This window comes from Lactuca serriola, chromosome 3, assembly GCF_051521515.1.
Source record: "Lactuca serriola cultivar US96UC23 chromosome 3, Lser_US96UC23_V15, whole genome shotgun sequence".
Lineage (NCBI taxonomy): Eukaryota > Viridiplantae > Streptophyta > Magnoliopsida > Asterales > Asteraceae > Lactuca > Lactuca serriola.
Window position 1 is genome coordinate 9,250,486 of NC_136410.1, and position 19,682 is coordinate 9,270,167.

At 35.0% G+C, this 19,682-nt stretch overlaps 1 protein-coding gene and 1 pseudogene across 2 annotated transcripts; one reads left to right on the plus strand and one right to left on the minus strand.

Moving 5' to 3' along the window:
* Nucleotides 1-1,259: 1,259 nt before the first annotated feature.
* LOC145095011 (4-hydroxy-3-methylbut-2-enyl diphosphate reductase, chloroplastic-like) lies at nt 1,260-9,870 on the plus strand (annotated as a pseudogene). The gene is made up of 9 exons (XR_013703677.1): nt 1,260-1,343; nt 7,102-7,324; nt 7,614-7,810; nt 8,073-8,383; nt 8,474-8,548; nt 8,807-8,916; nt 8,990-9,077; nt 9,488-9,715; nt 9,805-9,870. The product of XR_013703677.1 is annotated as a 4-hydroxy-3-methylbut-2-enyl diphosphate reductase, chloroplastic-like (transcript).
* Nucleotides 9,871-15,948: 6,078 nt separating this feature from the next.
* LOC145095012 (uncharacterized) lies at nt 15,949-17,215 on the minus strand. The gene is made up of 5 exons (XM_079032955.1): nt 17,031-17,215; nt 16,815-16,872; nt 16,706-16,742; nt 16,074-16,621; nt 15,949-16,002 (listed from the first exon to the last, which is right to left on the minus strand). The coding sequence occupies exons 1-5, from the start codon at nt 17,213-17,215 to the stop codon at nt 15,949-15,951; spliced, it is 882 nt and encodes a 293-aa protein (XP_078889081.1).
* Nucleotides 17,216-19,682: the final 2,467 nt, after the last annotated feature.

Here is a 19,682-nt window from a genome sequence, read left to right on the forward strand (position 1 = left end):
TATATATATATATATATATATATATATATATATATATAAATGACATGTATTTTTATATTTTAATACACATGTATAACGTCCCAAATCTAAAACCAAATTTTCATTTTCAAAATAAAGTATAATATTAAACTTCGTTTCCAAAAGTAATATAAAACTCACTTGTTCAACATTGTAAAAACATGGTTTCCAAAACATGCTAATAACATAAAATCAACGGAAGTCTAGGTCATGAAAATCTATCGATGCGAATGTACATTCATGTCGCATTGTTCCCTTTTGTACATGAACAATATGAAAAGCATACAACTTAACAACGCAAGCACACAACTTAATAAAATTTCTAATATACCACATATCACATCACATATACCATACATATAAAAACAAGGCTCTCAGCTCTAGTGTTGATCCACCTGATCAAGGAAGACTAATGACACTAGTGTCGTCTAATCATCAACGACGACTAATAGCTTCGGTGCATGTTTAGTCATCAACAGCGACTAATAGCTCTTGTACGTGTCTAGTCATCAACAACGACTAACAACGTTAGTGCTTGTCTAGTCATCAATGACGACTAACAACTCTGGTGCTCGTATAGTCATCAACAATAAGTATTCTAGGCTCACAACTCTAGTATTGTTCCACCATCAACCCTCAACATAGCATATCACCATATCATACAATTAAGTAATCATCATGCAAAAGACTATACCAGCCTACTTGCATACTATTCAATTCTTCTCGCCTTTATTAGGTTAGCATCAACCAATAACACAAAAATAAAAAAGAAAACTAAAATTTCACCATCAAAATCCATATGTGACTTGTTAAATATAGCATGGAAATTGTTAACATATACTGCATACCACTTAACATGCCAATTGCATACCACATAAACATGTATGTTGCATAACATATAAATTCATAATATAACATCCAAAATTCATCTAAAAAACGTCCATAAGTCAGCCCCTTAGACTTTAAGGATATTGTGTTATTATCATATATTATTTAATTAATTATATTACAAAAATAATTAAATATTAAATTCATGTTTAACCGTTGATTGTTGATAGTTGCAAATTTTTGGTTTTAGCAAGTTTTAACTATTATAAATACCAAATCAATTGTAGAATTATGTTCGGCTCTTTTTCACCCAAAATTGGGTTTCCCTCTTATGTTTTCTTTACACTACATAATAGAAATGCATTTGATTTTAGACATTCAAGTTAGATTGATAGTTATATTATCTATTAGGCATGGAAATTGCATTCGATCCGGTGGGGAATCCGGTTGACCCATCCCAATTGGGGACAAATATTCCCTGCAAAAACGAGTACCAGGTATGGAGCTGAGGATCCCCATTATGTTAAAACTGGGGATGGGATCGGTATATATATATATATATATATATATATTACTATATTGATAGTTTATTGATTATGAAATAATTCCACTGATAATGAATTGATTTGTATTGGACTGAGAGTCCGTATACCAAATTATGTTCCTAATTCCAAGAGTTCTTAAATCCTTATTTTGTTCGAGGGTCCATATACCAAATCACTACTTCTTGTTTTGATGCTTGTTAGACTTTATGATTGATGTAAACATAATCTGATTATGGCCTCTATTTTGTATCACTTTAATAAACTTGAATTTTTTGTGTAATTTTTTGATAGGTCGGGGATGGGTCGGGGAAAAGCCCATTTTAAAGGGGATGGGATTCGATTCCCCGCATCTGTCGGGATGAGGACAATGTTAGACACTCGGGGATGGGGAAAATGATGATCAACCCCGCCCAATACCAACCTATTTCCATCCCTATTATCTATACAAACATTATATTTTATTTCTCATTCTTAAGCCACTACGTATTACATATCGTTGTCGGCCTCAATACTAAACAATTTTGTTATTTGAAATTGTTGTCAAGCACATAAGTGATTTTTATATATTATATATCTATGTAATATCACAATTGAAAGTAAAGAATATATATATATATATATATATATATATATATATATATATATATATATATATATAGAGAGAGAGAGAGAGAGTAAGAGGTTCAAGTATTCTAACTAATTATTGTGTGGATGTAGGAATTAATGTGGACCAATTGTAACGCTCGTGTTTCTAGGCTACCCATTAGTATGATGATGTAATAGTCAATGTCAACCATTGTAACTCATTGTGAAGTAATAAAGATGAATAACTTGAATATTATGTGATTTTATGTACTTATATACTTGTCTATAAATATATAATAAATCAAGAATGAGAATAAGCGTCTAAAATAAAATGTTAGATAAACCCGATATCTATGAAGAAAGTTGTAGTGGTCGTGACAAGGATTCCGGACATATAAAGAACGCCGAAATCCGAGTTATAACGAAGAATTTATGACTTGTCGAAGTTTTACGGCTAAACCGGCATGACACCGCGTAATGTAAAAAGTGAATTTTGACAAAAATACTTTTTAGCCTTATAGATCTAAATGAAATTTGTAGTATACGTTAAACCGAGAGTGTGCACAAAAAGAACGCCCAAATCCGACTTCGTACGAGGAAGTTATGATTTTTCTAAACTTTGGCATAACAGTACACAACCTAAAATTCAAATTTTAGATAGATCAATTTTTAGCCGACACAACCTAAATGAGAATTGAATATCTCATTAATAAGAGTTCAACGATAAAAAGACAGACGAAAACGAAGTCTGTAGTATGTAGAAGTTATGAATTTTACATGGTCGTTAAACAGTGTAACATTCTCATACTGTTAAATTTAAAATTGGTCGAGAATTAGTCATTGGAGTCAAAAGGAGAGTTGTAGATCTTGTCAATACCTACGCGTGGATATAAAGAACGTCAAAAACGGAGCTCATATGAAGTTACGAGGTTTAGAAGTCGGCAGGGTGGTGCTGCGAAGGGGGTGACGTAACTGAATCTGGGCCATTGCTTTCTTCCCAAGCCTTGACACCTGATGGTGACATGTGGCACCAACTCGACGAGTTTGAGGCCAAAAATCGACGAGTTGAGCTGTGTTTCAGCCTATAAATACCTTGCGAGACTACCTTCATTTCTCACACTAAAACCTACTTCCCTCTCACTCTAACTTCTCTCTAAACCTCCCAAAACCCCTCTAAAGCCCTAGTAACCTCAAGGTGCTATAGGAAAGCCTCAGAGCACCCGAAGGCTCCAAGAAAAAAGCTTTTTGGCTCAGAAGCTCTGCTCCAGCGGATCCCAGTTTTTTAGCAAAACTCACTGTAAGTGAGATACGCCTACCCTACTTTAAATATAGCTTATATTTAAATATAATATTGTTATTATGAACCTATAAGCACTACAAGAAAATGACCCTTTTACGATGTGCAAACCACGACACTCATTAATTTATGTTACGCAAAAGAGAGTGACATTAAAAAAGTGTTGTCTCTTCAAAAAATTTAAAGACTTAGGTCACGCATTATTGTGTGCCCTTAAATTAGTGTCTAAAAAAACACGGAGGACACCTATAATAAAATGTGTGTCATCTAAGGCTGACGCTTTATAAATTTTAATGGAACGCGCGCTCCATCCTTTAATAGCAGGGGGGAAATGAGATCCTAAAAAATTAAAAACCCCGCGTTTCATCCGTCTTTTAGGATTTCCATGTAAACCTTAGACCTCATTTACAGGTTTCGTTCGTTCTCTGATCAAGTTGTTGTTGTTCGGGAAGAAATAACAAATTTATCCTCTTCACCAGCCAACAACCTTCACTATCTCCTTCTCCTTTTCTCTGTAAACCCTAATCCGCCTCCACCACTACCGAATACCTTTTGTTTATCCTAAATAAATAACACAAACAAGCTCGTATCTCAGATCAATTACTCTGGCGTGGAGTTAACCTGCTTCAGGCTCACATCCTCGCTGACGTGCATCACGTGATATTCCAGACCACCGCGGTTTGATCGACTTGACGGCTCCACTCGGAGGCTGGAGCAGCGGCTCGTGTCCATGAAAATCGGAGGAGGTGGTGAAGGATGGTGGTTGGAGGAGGCGATGAATAACATGACCGAGGAGATCTATGGTCGCTTCCACATCTCACAAGCTTCCTGATCCTCTCCTCTACTTCGATCTTATTTCCAATCTTATTTCCTCCATTCACAACGAGCCCAAGGTCTGCGATTGTCTACATTTCTTTATGATACGTATGATTTGTTTTAGTTAACTTTTAATATGATTATTTTGTTCGGTTTACATCACTAAAACATATTGATTGTGAAATTGATGACAAACTACACCCAGTTATTTGAACTCCTTTGGACTAATTCTTAAAACCAAAACTTTATGCTATCTAAAGCTTGAATCTGGGAAGTAGGGTTTGAATCTCATAAGTTAATTGTGGAATCCTTAATTAAGAATTAAGGGATTAGGAGTTTATGATGGAAGTTTCCACATCTGAATAATTAATTTGAAATTATCAGGAGTCTGTACTTCTATTGCAAAGGAAATGTGAGGATGCACTCTTTTCTCTGCAAGTTCTTGGTGCAAGGCGCCCTGTGCGTCATCTGGAGTTGGAGAGCTTGATGATTCCCAGGCCTCTTACTGTGTCAAGGTACCACTTTCTTAGTTACTCTGTGTATCTTGTTGCATGAGGTTAGACTTGAAGAAGTTGACTCCTACGAAGGAGATGACTCTAGATAGGACGATGTGGAGGCTTAAAATCAGGGTAGTCAGTAGTGGATGTAATGCCCGTAGATCAGGGCTAGTCAATTTAGAGACGATAAGCGTCAAAAATGACTTTTTGATAGAATATTATTTAGAATGAATAATCTTAAATAAGTTGTAGTATATGTTACAAGGATTCCGTACATATAAAGAACGCCAAAATCCGAGTTATAACGAATAAGTGATGACCTGTCGAAGTTTCGCGACAGAACCGACACGACACAGCGCGACGTAAAAAGTGAATTTACGTTAGAGCGATATTTAGCCTTATCAATCTAAATTAAAGTCGTAGAATACGTTAAACCATGAGCGTGCATAAAAAGAACGTCCAAATCTGACTTCGTATGAGGAAGTTATGATTTTTCTAAGTTTCTACTTAGCAGTATGCAACCCGAATACTCGATTTGAGACCGAGCGGTTTTTAGCCGAAACAATCTAAACGAGAATCGAAGATCTCGTTAATTGTAGTGAAACGATAAAAAGATAGGCGAAAACGGACGTCGGATGAAGAAGTTATGAATTTATAACAGAGTTTTCCTGTCCCTGCTACTAAAAATAAATAATAAAAATAAATTCAAAATTAGCCGACAGAGTCTAAACGAAAGTTGTAGAGCGTAGTCTCACCTACGCGGGGATATAAAGAACGTCGAAAATGGAGTTCGTATGAGGAAGATATAAATTCTTGAAGTTTATTAAATATTTTCGATATTAAATTTAAATATAAATTTTCGATATTATCCAAGGGGACCGGGCTTATCCAGGTTACGCCCAGCGTAACTTAAGATTACGCCCAACGTAAATCGTGAATCCATACCCTATAAAAGGAGTCGAGTGCAGCCGATTCATTTGCTCATTTCTCTTCTTTCTCTCGCGTTTTTGCATCGTTTTTCGTACAAGAATTATCCCGAAGCCCCGGTATCATCCCGAGCCCCGAAGCAAGTCCCAAGGCCCCGAAGATCCCGAGAAGTGAAATTCCCGAGCCGAAGCTCTGCCCACGAGGAGCCCGGTTTTTGTGAAGATCTTCCAGATCTACCGAAGAATACTACTTTTACAAGCCGTAGTGCTGTCCGATCATCTTCTGATCAAGTGAGTGTATAGTTACTTTCTTCTAACACATAAATATAAAGTATTAGCTATGAAATACGTGCTATGTGTTATATATTATTTGTCTATTTGAGATGGGCTTAGAATTGATGTTTTTATACGGGTGTTAAATGATTTAAATTGTGCTTGTATTTATATCTACAAAAATGTTGGGTAGAACATGGGTAGATGGAATAGTTGGTGACGATGCGACTTCGTGCCTATTAAGTAAAGCTTTGGTGACGATGCGACTTCGTGCCTATTGAGTAAGCTTTGGTGACGATGCGACTTCGTGCCTGTTTAATAAACCTTGGTGACGATGTGACTTCGTGCCTGTTGTGTAAACCTTGGTGACTATGAGACGTAGTGCCTATTGTATGAACCCTGGTGACTATGTGACGTAGTGCCTGTTGTATAAACCGTGTTAGCAAATGGACCTTGTGCCAATTCCTTAGGTAAATCCTTAGGAATGAATGAATGAAGGATAGTGGATTCTTAGGGTAAACCCTTGAGAAAATAAAGGACAAATGGGGATGGGTATTTGGGTTGATTGTTTGATAATTGAATATAATAAATGTATTATTGTGGGTTGAAAACCCTATATGCTCACCAGGCTTCCAAGCCTGACCCAATCAGTTTTCTTTGCATTACAGGTAATGGCACAAGGGTGTAAGTTGGTGGACTTGACGAGAGATTTTGGATTGTAGATCAGTAGTTATAAATAACTGTTGTAAGGTTTATTTTATATTGTTTATGCTTTTGGTCTGTATCGAACATGACATCCCGAGGTTTTATTATTTAATGAAAATACAGTCTCTTTGAGAAATGTTTTGATAAATGGTTATCATATTTTTGTTTTTGGAAACAAATTCCGCAACAGTTTTCTTTAAACGATTACTCTAATTTTAAAAATAAAGCATAAACAAATCGGTCTTTTCTGGCCGTGAAATTTGGGGATGTCACAGTGGAGTAGCTTTAGGAGTAGTCTAGACCCTAGGTGTCTTTCTGTTAAAATTTGAACTCCATTGTATCGGTTTTTTTAGCATATATAATATTTTGATAGATGTATTAATTTTTGCAGCAAGTGGACCTCTTTCAAAGGATTTGCGAATAGGTACAACCTTGTCATGGGTGTTCTTCTTAGAGGTCAAATTTTGTCTCTATTACTAGTTTTTAGGATATTATCTGCAATATTCATCTCTACTTGTTGCTATTGGTTCTCATTTACCAGACCTTGTAAGCTTGATTGTTCAAAAATGTTCCAAAATGATGATTTTATCTACAATATTCATCTCCAATAGCGTCTCTCTCTTCCTGTCATCAGAGTTTTCCGTTGCCGGAAGACTCTCTCCGTCCGGTGCTCTACTGGAGAACCTTCTTCATCCTCATCTCCTTCGATTTCTGTTGGTTCTGATTTCGACGCCAAGGTTTTTCGACATAATTTGACCAGAAGCGAGAACTACAACCGGAAAGGATTCGGACACAAGAAGGAGACGCTTGACCTAATGAGTCAAGAGTATACCAGTAATAATCTTATCCGTTTAGCTTGTTTCAACTAATTCTTTTTCCCGAATTTGAGATAATTGAGCATTGAGAATTTATAAATTTGTTGCGACTTTTGATGTTGTTCAAATTTACTTATCTCATGGGCTAATTGTCTACGACTGGAAAACTGATTGAGATCATTTTCTAGTCAACGGAGTTTCCAACACTGATGTTTATGTTAAATAATCGTTTCAACACGGTGTAAGCTATCTTATAGCCTAAAATTCTAATGATTGATATGTATTTTGTTTAAATTGAATTTTTATAGGTGACATAATAAAGACTTTGAAGGAGAATAACTATGAATATACATGGGGAAATGTTACTGTAAAGCTTGCAGAAGCTTATGGCTTTTGCTGGGGTGTTGAGCGTGCTGTCCGGATTGCTTATGAAGCCAGGAAACAATTCCCTGATAAGAAGATTTGGATCACTAACGAAATTATTCACAAACCGACTATTAATAAGGTATTAGTTTAGTTTCTTTGGGTAAAGTCTATAGCATACAGTTTTCTGGTGATTTTCCTCTAATAATAAACATTTTTAAGGGTCTTTTATTTGTTCTGTTTTCAGTTGATCCTTGAATAGTGCTGTCATTTTAATAGATTTATGTTGATTCCTAAGTGAAAGTATTCTCTATTATTCCTACTTCCCTAATATGCATGTATCTTGTAAAAATTTACATTTTTCAACAAATGATCATTAAAGTTTTTAACTTTTGTAATGCTAGAGGCTAGAAGAGATGGAAGTTAAATATATCCCAATTGAGGAAGGAGAAAAACAATTTGATGTCGTTGATAAGGGTGATGTTGTAATTCTGCCTGCTTTTGGAGTTGCAGTAGACGAAATGTTGACTTTGAGTAACAAACAAGTACAATAGTTGATACAACATGCCCTTGGGTGTCTAAGGTGTGGAATACTGTTGAAAAGCACAAGAAGGGGGATTATACTTCAATCATTCATGGTAAGTATTCCCATGAAGAGATAGTGGCAACAACCGCTTTTGCAGGAAAGTATATCATTGTAAAGAACATGGATGAGGTATGCTTAATGGGCTTCTTCTTTTGAAGTGCAAAACACTTTTCCACATTGATATAATTATATTAAATAATATTTTATTACTTGATCCAGGCAACATATGTGTGTGATTACATTCTTGGTGGTGAACTTAATGGATCTAGCTCAACCAAAGAAGCTTTTCTGGAGGTGATTTGTTTAGTATAACATCTTACTTGAATAATTTTTTTCCTGTTTACAACATTGAATGTCAAAAATCTACCCAGTTATTTTTACTTGAATAAAGCTTTTCTGGAGGTGATTTGGTTATTTTTCAAAGTTGAATGTCCCAATAAGAAAAAAGTTGAAAGTACAATGTTGTAGTTTGGTAAAAATTTTAAAAGTAAAATGCTTTAATAGGGAAAAGATTGAAAGTAAAATGTTGTGATAAACTTTCAATTCTTGCAGAAATTTAAATTTGCAGTTTCCAAAGGTTTTGATCCAGATAAGGATATTGTGAAAGCTGGCGTGGCGAACCAAACTACAATGTTGAAAGGAGAAACAGAGGAGATAAGTCAGTTCTTTTTTTTTTGCTTCAACATAATTCAGAACTCATGGTTCTTAATATATTTGTTTATCTGTTGAAATAAGGGAGGAAGTTGGAGGGGACAATTTTTTCCTTTCTGGAGCAAAAGCAGATGAAGTTCCCAAGCTCAGGAAAGATCAAGAAAATGGATTGGTGAATTTGGATCTACAGTCTTCATAGGAAATAGCATGCCCATACGCGATGCATATATGTATGGAAGTAGTCATGGAAAGGGTAGTTACGGTAAAATTACCAAATTACCCTCAGGTGTTCCATTAGAAACAGAGGTGCTAGTGGTATCGATGGTTGACTCAGTAATGCTATTGGTTTTGCTGTGGACCACAACAAAAAAAGTGAGTATTTGATAGAAATATTTTCTATATTCATTTTTATATTTTTAATGTTTCTATAATTTGGGATTCAGATTTTTTGTGTGATTGTAGATGTTTCCTTTTTACATGATACTAATCGATTAGCACTTCTAAAACAGGGGTACAAAATACAAATCCTATATTTCTCAGATTTTTATATTTATGTGTTTGCTAAATTTCTTGTTTTTGAAGGATTTCAAGAAAACAGATGACAATAATTGTGATCAACAACCATGGGGATGCGATTTAAGACAAATTTCATGTCAAGTAGCAGATCTGGTGGCTTGGAGTTTATATAGGCTGCTAAAATCACAATACAAAGATGTTAATGAACTTTTGAAACTTGTTGATGAGTCATACAGATTCATGCTCTTCTCAAATGGTGACAAATGTTGGAATGGGCCTCAAAGAAGCTTAACTGTACCTATCTCAATATTTTAATCTTTACATTAATTAAAAATTACAGAAATTCCCCTTTGAACATATGATATTTACTCAACATTTTACAGGTGAGATTAAGGTGTGGTTCAAAAGTTGAAGTTGCTGATATAGATGAACCTAGCCGTTGCGAGTAACCCCCCCCCCCCCCCCAAGAAAAAAAAATAATAATTTATTTATTTTTATTGTGAATTGTGAATAAAAATGTTAATTGGCGATACGCGACATTATTAACTACTCCAGCCCTTTGTCAAGAAGGAAGACTCAAGGTATACATGTTTTCACCATTTTGTCTGTGAAAAAGACGAAAATACCATTCTCATTGTAAAAGAATAAGCTGAGAAAGATTGTATGGAATGTTTCAGGAACTACAAGATAAATTAGAAGCAGTGAAAATGGAACAACCATAAGGTTATGATGAGCTTTAAATATTTTTTTAATACTATTTATTATGGAAAAAGCAAAAAAAAAAAAAAAAAAACAATGACTGATTTGACCTTTTATTACAGTAAGGTTGAATGATGCAGTTACAAATGAGTGTGGGGTGAGTTTTGTGTATGATGATGGGGAAAAAGAAGAAGAATATGTGTTGGGTTATTACAAGTCATGGAATCACATCGTTGGTGGAGATCTTACCGGGTTTCAGTTAACAACAGGAGAATACATCCTAAGCAACCATCTAATTCTACAACCTATGTTTTTAAATTTTTTTTTTTCGTACAGCAGGTGCCACCTTTAAAGGTAAATTGTCATTCATATGTATTGCTTTTTACTTAAAGCACAATAAGTAAATGGTAGTGATTTTAGTGATATATATTTCAAGATTTGATTTTATGCAATCGTTCTGAAATCTTTTATCTATTTCTTTTCGGTAGACGATCCAGTGTACTTCAGGGTAATAGTAATGTGGCCACCAAATTCCATGATAAATAATTCATGTTTTGATTTTATGTAAATCATTGCCAAATCTCTAATCTATTTCTTTTCATTAGTGTCAGATCATAACATAACATCTATGATCCATGTATAAAATATACATACGATTCACACAATACTAGATATTAGATACCTTATTCATTTATTGGAGCTTGTATAAGTTGTTTTCATCCCATAAAATTAACCCATCCCTACAAATATGTCCTCTAGTTTAGACTTTAGATTCACTGTATTGACAGTAACATTGTTTTGCATCTAATGGTTGCATTATTCAAATTTTTAGGTCTTGATGTGCATAGTGTTAAGCAAAGTAGCTCGAATGATGTCAAGGTGGGCAACAAGTTCTTATAGTTCAACTATTATTTGTTAATGACTTTAATTTCTTTCACATTTGATGTATTACATTTGTCTACTATCGGAATGATTATTTGTATGACATTAACTTTTGTGTAATGAATTGTATTTTTTGTATATGATATTTTATTTTCTATTATGAGACATGAAATGCAAATTTAATTTGAAAATTAGTAAATCTATAAATATTTAAAAAAAATAAAATTAAAATTACGATACGCAAAAATGTGTGTCATCTTCATTTATGACATGGTCTTTCTTGATAGCGACTTTAATGATACACATTGCGTGTTATAAATGTGTGTCGTCTATAGACGACGCACAAAAGCGTGTCGCCTCTCGTTATGACAGGGTCTTCCTTGACACGCATTTGCGCGTCGTCTGAGCGTTTTACGATACACATTGCGCGTCGTAAAAGGCTGTTTTTCTAGTAGTGAAATAAGATTTATCAGTGATTCAAAGTCGTTATACTGGATTGAACTACTTACGAAAGAGGTGTCTAAAATGGTCACATTGGGTTTGGTTGTTGGATTTCAGAAAAGCTATATGCCGAAATGGTCTTGCCTTCCAACTATCCTGCCTGGTTGATCCTTAATCGATAGATCATGAAGTAGACTCTGAGTTAATGATGCATCTAGACTAATAATTAGTCACAATGAATATTAGACTAAAATCTAATGGTAATTATACTAGGTTTCTCCGAAAGAAAATAAATTAAGCGAAGCGTTGTCTGAGTTCGGAATCACCACCTTAACAGGCGAGTGCATAATTACTTTCATCTTACACATAAATATGAAGTATTTAATATAAATTACATGCTACGTGTGCATATTATTTGTGTTATTGATATCTATGTTGGATGAACGATTTATACATGTTTTAAATGATTTAAACTGTATACGTATTTTATATCTACAAAAATGTTAGGAATAACATAGGTTGATGAAATAGTTGATGTGTGATAAAATGATGAGAGGCCTCGGTCTTGACAATGATCCAGTCATCTAGCAGAGTATAGATGATGGCCACATATTATTCTAGACAGTCTAGTGAAATGCTAGCAGGCTCGCAACCTATATGTGTTTGTGAACGATGTGTTCACCGGTGTACTCCATCCTCCTCATGGTTTCCTTACAGAAAATTATTGTTGAGGAACTCCCTTTGCAGTAGTGTCCATCCAGATGAAAATCCTTAGGATAGGTCCCTTATGATAGATGTTTTAGGGACGTAAAGTGATGATAACGGGAACGGGTAGTTAGGTTGTTTGGTTTGATGAAATTAATAAAGTTATTTGTTGTGGGCTGAAAACTCTATGTACTCACCAGGCTCCCAAGCCTGACCCACTCAGTTTCTTGTATTACAGGTAGTGGCACAAGATCATAGTTGGATGACATGATGAGTGATTACAGATTATAGGCCAGTAATATAAATAAATGTTGTAAGGCCTATGTTGTTGTGTTTATGCTTTTGATCTATATCGAACATGACATCCCGATGTTTTAATATAATGAAATACATTTCTTCGGAAATGATTTGATAAATCTTTATCATATTTATATTTTGGGAAAAAAATTCTGCAATACTTTTCTTTAAAATGTTACTATGATTTTCAAAAAAAAGCATTAACAACTCGGTCTTTTCTGGCCGTGAAAATGGGGATGTCACACCAATCATTACAAAAACCTAGATAGGGCTAAAATAGTAATCTTAATTATTAACTAATTTCTTTAATTCAATAATTTAATGATTAAACCTTTAAATTAGGCAAATTAATGTTTCATGAACCAGATATAACAAACATCGACGTTCAAAAAACCCTAAATCTTTCGATAAGCGTTTCCCAATCGTTGGGATGATCGTGAACAAAAGGAGATGAGGTCGAAGATTGGGTACATAGCCGAAGATGATGGCATTGCAACCTACGAGGGAACCCATGTTCGATCAGACCATTACAACCTCTCTTTATGTCGCCTGCTTCCATTGCTTCAAACGATTGCCATTTGTCATCATCTTCCTGATTTTCATCGCGATCTTCGATTTCATGATCACTTGTAAGAAGGAGTCTATTGAGGTATACTTCGCTTTAATGCCAGTTGTATTCAGAATCGTTTTGGCGAGTAACAACGAACCATTGTTTCATTTGTTTGGATTTTTGATGTGTGTGGGATCAACTGTTGGCAGAGCGTTGAAGTTTGTGTTTCAAGGATTGTTGCTAACGCTAAGGCTGCTGTTGCAAAGGTGGTTTCTATAATGATTTTCAAAAATCCGGTGACGGCGATGGGGATGCCTGGTTTCGGGGTGACGATAATGGGAGTAGTTCTTTACAACGAGGCAAGGAAAAGATCTAAAGTCACAGTTCACTGACAACCAAAAAGAAAATTCATTGGTGCACGTTCTTTTCCTCTTACTGTCATTTGGTCATTGATGCCTATTTAATTTCATTTCTTTCTCAACTTAATTGAAGACAATGAACATCACACGATTATATTGTATAGTATTTCTTATTACTGTATACCATTCATTTGCAGAACATTCCCTTGTTTTTGTTTGTACCTTTTTACATGTTATCAACAACATGAAGTTAGAATACAAATTTCCTGAATTGAAAGATTCTTAAAATGATAATATTTGCCTCTTTATAGTTATATGTATGTAGAAATTAATACGTACTCGATTTAGTTGAACATGGATATATGGTTATGCTATATAGACTATTGAGTGTGTTCCAATTCATCTTTGCCTTTAATATGAGAATAGGATAATACCATCGCTCTGAATGTTTGGACATATGTGGTTATGGATACTTTTGAAGTATGTGAAATAAGTTGTTTGTTTTTATTTATTTTTTGTTTCTTTTTCATTGTTGGTTGCTATTGTTGTATGTGGTAGATTATTCGTGTCCTTTGACAGTGAAGGAAGTGAAGAACAAAGCTCCATTTGAAGTTATTGTTAAAAGATAATATGGACAAATGGACTCTTCGATTTTATCAAGGAAAAGAAGGACCTAGATTTGTTGCTATCTTAAGGTACTCTCTATTTTTTTTTTCAATGGTAGTAACTTCTTATGGTTTTCTTTTTATGTAATAAGCAATTGCAAGATCCATGTCTCAACTTATGGATGGACACATCTATTCTGTCAGTTGGTATGTAGTGTATTCTATCGGAATGTATGTTATAAATGTATTCCGTCATAATGTGTTTATATGTATATAAATAATTTGTTAGTTATAATCTTCTAATTACAAACAAATTGGTTCACTTGTTCAGGATTTTTAAAGAAGACCAAGTGATGTGGATTTTTCTATTACGGGAATCAAATGAGCTTGCAAAAAAAAAAAAAATTCAAGTGTATTTTGGATTCGAAACGAAGATCAAATGCATTTTGGATTCTGGAAGAAGATCAAGTGTATTATGGATTCCGGTAGAAGATGAAGTCGTTACAAGAAGGAGATGATGATTCTTACAACAATTTCAAGAATGTTATGATGATAATCAACAATTTCCGAAAAAATGTAATTTATATTCATAGTTGTATTCTTTAAGAATAATGTAATTAATGATTTTAGTAATATTAATAACATCGGAATAAAATGTTTTTTGTATGATAACCATAATCACATTCTGTTAGAATGTCCGAATTAATAGAAGAACAAATTACGCGAATGGTCCTTTAGGTTTTGGATTTTCCCTAATGTAGTCCCTACGGTACTTTTTTCCCTCAAATAGTACCTATGGAACATAAGTTGCACGCATTTGGTCCCCGAGTTGGATGTCCGTCCATTCCAACGTTAAGTTGCCCCCATGTGACTTGCACATGAGGGTATTTATGTCATTTTAGCCTAAAGGACCTTTTTCTGAACATATAAATTAACGCTTATATGACTTCTTCTTGTTATTCCTCCTAATTCAATCGATCACTACTACTGTTAGAGAAAGAAAGTTGTGGAAAATGTCGATATGTGCTTGTGGAAATCATGATCTAGCCATCGTCACTTCCTGGTCAGATCGCAACCCTGGAAGGCGATTTTGGTCTTGTATTCGTAATGAGAGAATGTGTGGTTGGATTGGGTGGTTTGATGAGCCGATGTGCCCTAGATTGGTGGAAGTGATACCTGGGTTAATTAGGTCTATGAACAAGCTCCAAGAATCTCTTCAACAAGTCACATTGCAAGCTAGGATGTATAAGTTAATCATTCTCTTCAGTTGGAGTCTTTTTGCAATTCATTACTTGAAGCATGGTCGAAGTTGCCTCTGAATGTGGTGTCTGAATGCAAGAAGTAGTGTCGTAGTCATAGGGTTAATGTATTGGAGGTCTTATTTTGAGTCTGAAGACAGGAAATTGTAGCATGGTTTATGTAACGTTTGTGTCTTTTTTGAGTTTGACTGCAGTAAATTATGTTCTGGTTAATGTTGTCTTAATGTTATAGTCTTTTTGTAATCAAATGGTTTAATTTAAGAACAAGGTTATTGTGTCATGGCTTTGTGCAATCAAATATTATTGACAAGAACACTAATTCAACATGCATGACCATACACTTTGAATATCACAAATACTAGTTGACAAGAACAAGAATATAACAAAAATGTTATTGTATATCACAACAGCAGTTGACATTGTTTCATAGTTTACCTATGTGTACAATGATTCAAGGTCAACATGCATGACCATACAAAATAAGGAGCCCAAAGTAAGTATTGTTTGGTACATAAACATATGTGTTAACATAATCATAAAAGTAAAGTGCAAATTACATCAAAAGACCTAATGGTTCTCAACAACACCCCCATCCTCACTTCTATCCTCCGGTTTCTTCAGTTCTTTTGTCATTAGGGCCACCTTGACCTTTACAAGTTCTTGAATTATGCCCTTTGTTGTTGCACTTTCTACATGTGACAATGGTCCACCTCTTGGACAGTTTATTCCCCTATGTAGTAGGTTCATCATATGCCCTCTTCCTTTTCTTCTTGGGCCTACCCACCTACAAATGTACATAAGATTAAATTGTTGTTCTTAAAAAAACTGCAGTTATATTGATATATGAAGACATACCTGAACAACATGTTTGGGTGGAAGCAACTTGGTTGGGCATTGTGATTTGGGCCACATCAATCTACCATTTATAGGTTCAATTTTGTGTTTGTACACTTCTGCCCATGTAACTAGCCAGTAGCATGGGTGAACCCAATGCTCCAACTCAGGAACATTCTTTGCTCCATGTTTAATCTTGTCCCATATTGCACTTATTGCATATGAGCATAACATGCCTGTAATTTCCCAATGTCTACATGTGCATGTTTTTTCATCCAAATTCACAATAAACTGATCACCCCAATGAGTAGTGACTTGAGTTTTAACCCTATTGAAAATACACTTGTGCTTTTGTGCTTGTCTTTTCATTTGATTAAAAAGACTAGTGGCAGTTGGTGTGAGAGGACCATGACATCTATCAATCTCTCTTTGTACATTGCAAATTCTCTTCATCAAATACTCTCTAATAAACTCCAAACAATAAATGATAGGTTTGTCCCTCCCACCTTGTATTTTTCCATTCAGAACCTCACACAGGTTATTCAACAAGATGTTAGTATGTGCCCTCCCTGTTTAGTCATATAATATAAAATGAGAACAAATCCTAACAATGACAAGTAAATGTTAACATAAAGGAAAGATGAAGTACTAACCTGAGAAATGAGATCTTGCCCAATAAGCTAGAGGAATCTGTATCAGTCAATCATGAGCTTCAACTTTGAATTTCTTTAGCTCTTCTAATGCTTTCTCAAAATGCCTTACAGTAGTAGCAGTTGCACATGCCCACACCAAATCTTTGAGCTCTTTATCCTTCCACTGCCTTTTCATATTTTCATAAATATGCCTCAAACAGAACCTATGCTCAGCTTGAGGGAAAAGTTTGGCAATTGCAGGAATGATACCCTATTTAAATATTTCAATACTTAGTTGACTAAATAACAACATATCAAATTAAATTGAAGTATATGTACCTTCTACCTATGTGAGATGAAAGTGAAGTTTGAATTAGCATAAAGATCCAGATCATCACCAAGTTGTTCCAAAAAGCATGTCCATGAATTGGTGGTTTCATTCTCAACAAGAGCATATGCAAGAGGATATATCCCATTATTGGAATCTACCCCTACGACAGTCAAAATTTGACCAGGATAGGGACCTTTCATGAAAGTACCATCCAACCCTATGAAATCCCTTAGATTAGCCTTAAATCATTCCTTTAATGCTCCTAAACAAATGTAAATTCTCCTAAATGTCCTTGTATCAGAATTTAAATTTGGCTCACTGTAACAATCGATCTTCACATTAGTACTTGGGTTTCTTTCCATCAACTCTAGTCCATAGTCCCTCAAAATAGCATATTGTTTCTGAAAACCCCTAACGACATGCTTCTGAGCCAATTCCTTTGCCCAATGTACCTTCATTCTTGACATGTTCATCTCGAATTTTTGGATGAGATCTTCTTGAAGTGCATTGACTGGAATGGTTGGATTACTCTCAATTTGCTTCACAATGTTTGCTGCAATGAATTTGTAGTTGCAAGCTTTAATGGTTCTTGATTGCACACACCGATGTTCACTAACTATGGTGTTCACTACATAGCCATCTGTCTCTTTAGGTCTAGACACTAGTACAACCCAAAGACATTTACCCTCTTTCATATTTACTGTTTTGTCCTTGAATCCAGTCCTTGACTTTGTCCGTGGCCCTCTTTCACATTTTTCTTTGTTTTGAACTTCTGTCCTAATGTGAAAGCCTTTTGATGAACTACATCCTCAGAACAACTTTTTTCCTTTCTTATGTCTTTCAACATCCTCTCTCTGTTGTTATCTTCATCTATAATAGGTGACTCAAACGATTTTGGGTCTATGATCTCCAAATCTTCACCTTCAGTAAAGTCAACACCACTACCACTTGCTTCCTTGGTGGTTTTTTGAACCCACTCAACATCTTCATCAACATGTATATGAAATTCTTTCATATCAACATCCACATCATCTACAATATTTTCTAAATCCACAAAGAAGTCTTCGTCCTCACTCTCATCATCTATCATATTACCCTCACTCCTACTACCCTCACTCCAAGGACCCTCACTAACACTTTCATTGCTTCCACTGTATTCATCCTCAAAAAACTCAACACCATGTAAATTTTTCCCCCACCATATTCTGCGTCCACATCCCCCATTACCTCATAATCATCTACTGGATCAACATCCCCTTTTGGTTGGTGCTCATCCCCTGTGTCAACATTTTTTTTTACCATAGTTATCCTCAAACTGTACCCCCTAAAGAGATCACTCTCTCGATCAACTGAGTGTTTTTTTGTTTATTACAGGTTCATAGGGTACAATTAACTTTGACAAATCAGTGGACTCATTCAAATCCAACTTCTTACTACATGACCCAATTGATTTCCTTTTCATTCTAACCCTATTCATTTCAGGAGAATCATTCCCTTCAACTTCCTCAATACGAACCTTCAATGGGGACTTAAAGTAAGGAACTACTCTAGTATTTCCATGCTCGATGTACAAATTAATTTCCTTATGATTAAGCACATACCTTGCCAGCTGAATGACTTCCTGATCGGTGCCAAGGGGTAACAATCCACTATCCAAGTCTGTCTCTGGGATCATGAAATGGTAAAACATTATACCTCCATCATTGTACCCTAAAACTGCCATCATATCATCTAACTCGTGGACTGAAAACACATCCATGTCCACAAAATCAAAGTGATCAACAAGCCCATCTATGTATGACCTTCCAGATACCGTATTTGTGAACGAACCTCCATGATTTATCTTGAATGTGCAAAAGCTTGAAATAGAACCTGTGAACATTCAAGAACAATAAAATGTTAATGATGGAGGAAAGAAAAATTACATTTCGTCAAAACCTAACATTACAAGGTCCGTGCTTACCATATTCTTTACGTAGGTCAGGTGGTTGGGTGTAGCGTGGACGTAAAGATCATAATGTGAGCACCATTTTCCTCGATACACCCTTCAATCAGTTGAACTGTAACGGCCGACGACGATAAGAACTCACGATTGAAGAAGATGGGATGATCAAAAGGTTTTCTTGGGGAAAGAGATAGAGTGTAAAGTCAATGTCTGAAACTAAACCCCACCACCTTAATGGATATAACTGTTATTTTATATGTTCAGAAAAGGTCCTTTAGGCTAAAATGACATAAATACCCTCATGTGCAAGTCACATGGAGCAACTTAACGTTGGAATGGACGAACATCCAACTCGGGGACCAAACGCGTGCAACTTATGTTCCATAGGTACTATTTGAGGGAAAAAAGTACCGTAGGGACTACATTAGGGAAAAATCCAAAACCTAAAGGACCATTCGCGTAATTTGTTCTTAATAGAATTATTATAAAAAAAAATCAGATTTTTAAAGTTTAGAGAATTATTTATTCCATAAAATCTGCAATTTTTTTTTAAACTTTATTTTAATTGACTAAAATACCCTTATCATGAAATTAGATGTTATTTTTCATTTATCTTTAATTCAATAATATATATTAATCACTTTCTTAAAATAACTAAAATGATTGGTCTATAATCAATCCTACATCCATACAATAATTAATTAGAATACAATAACCTCTCT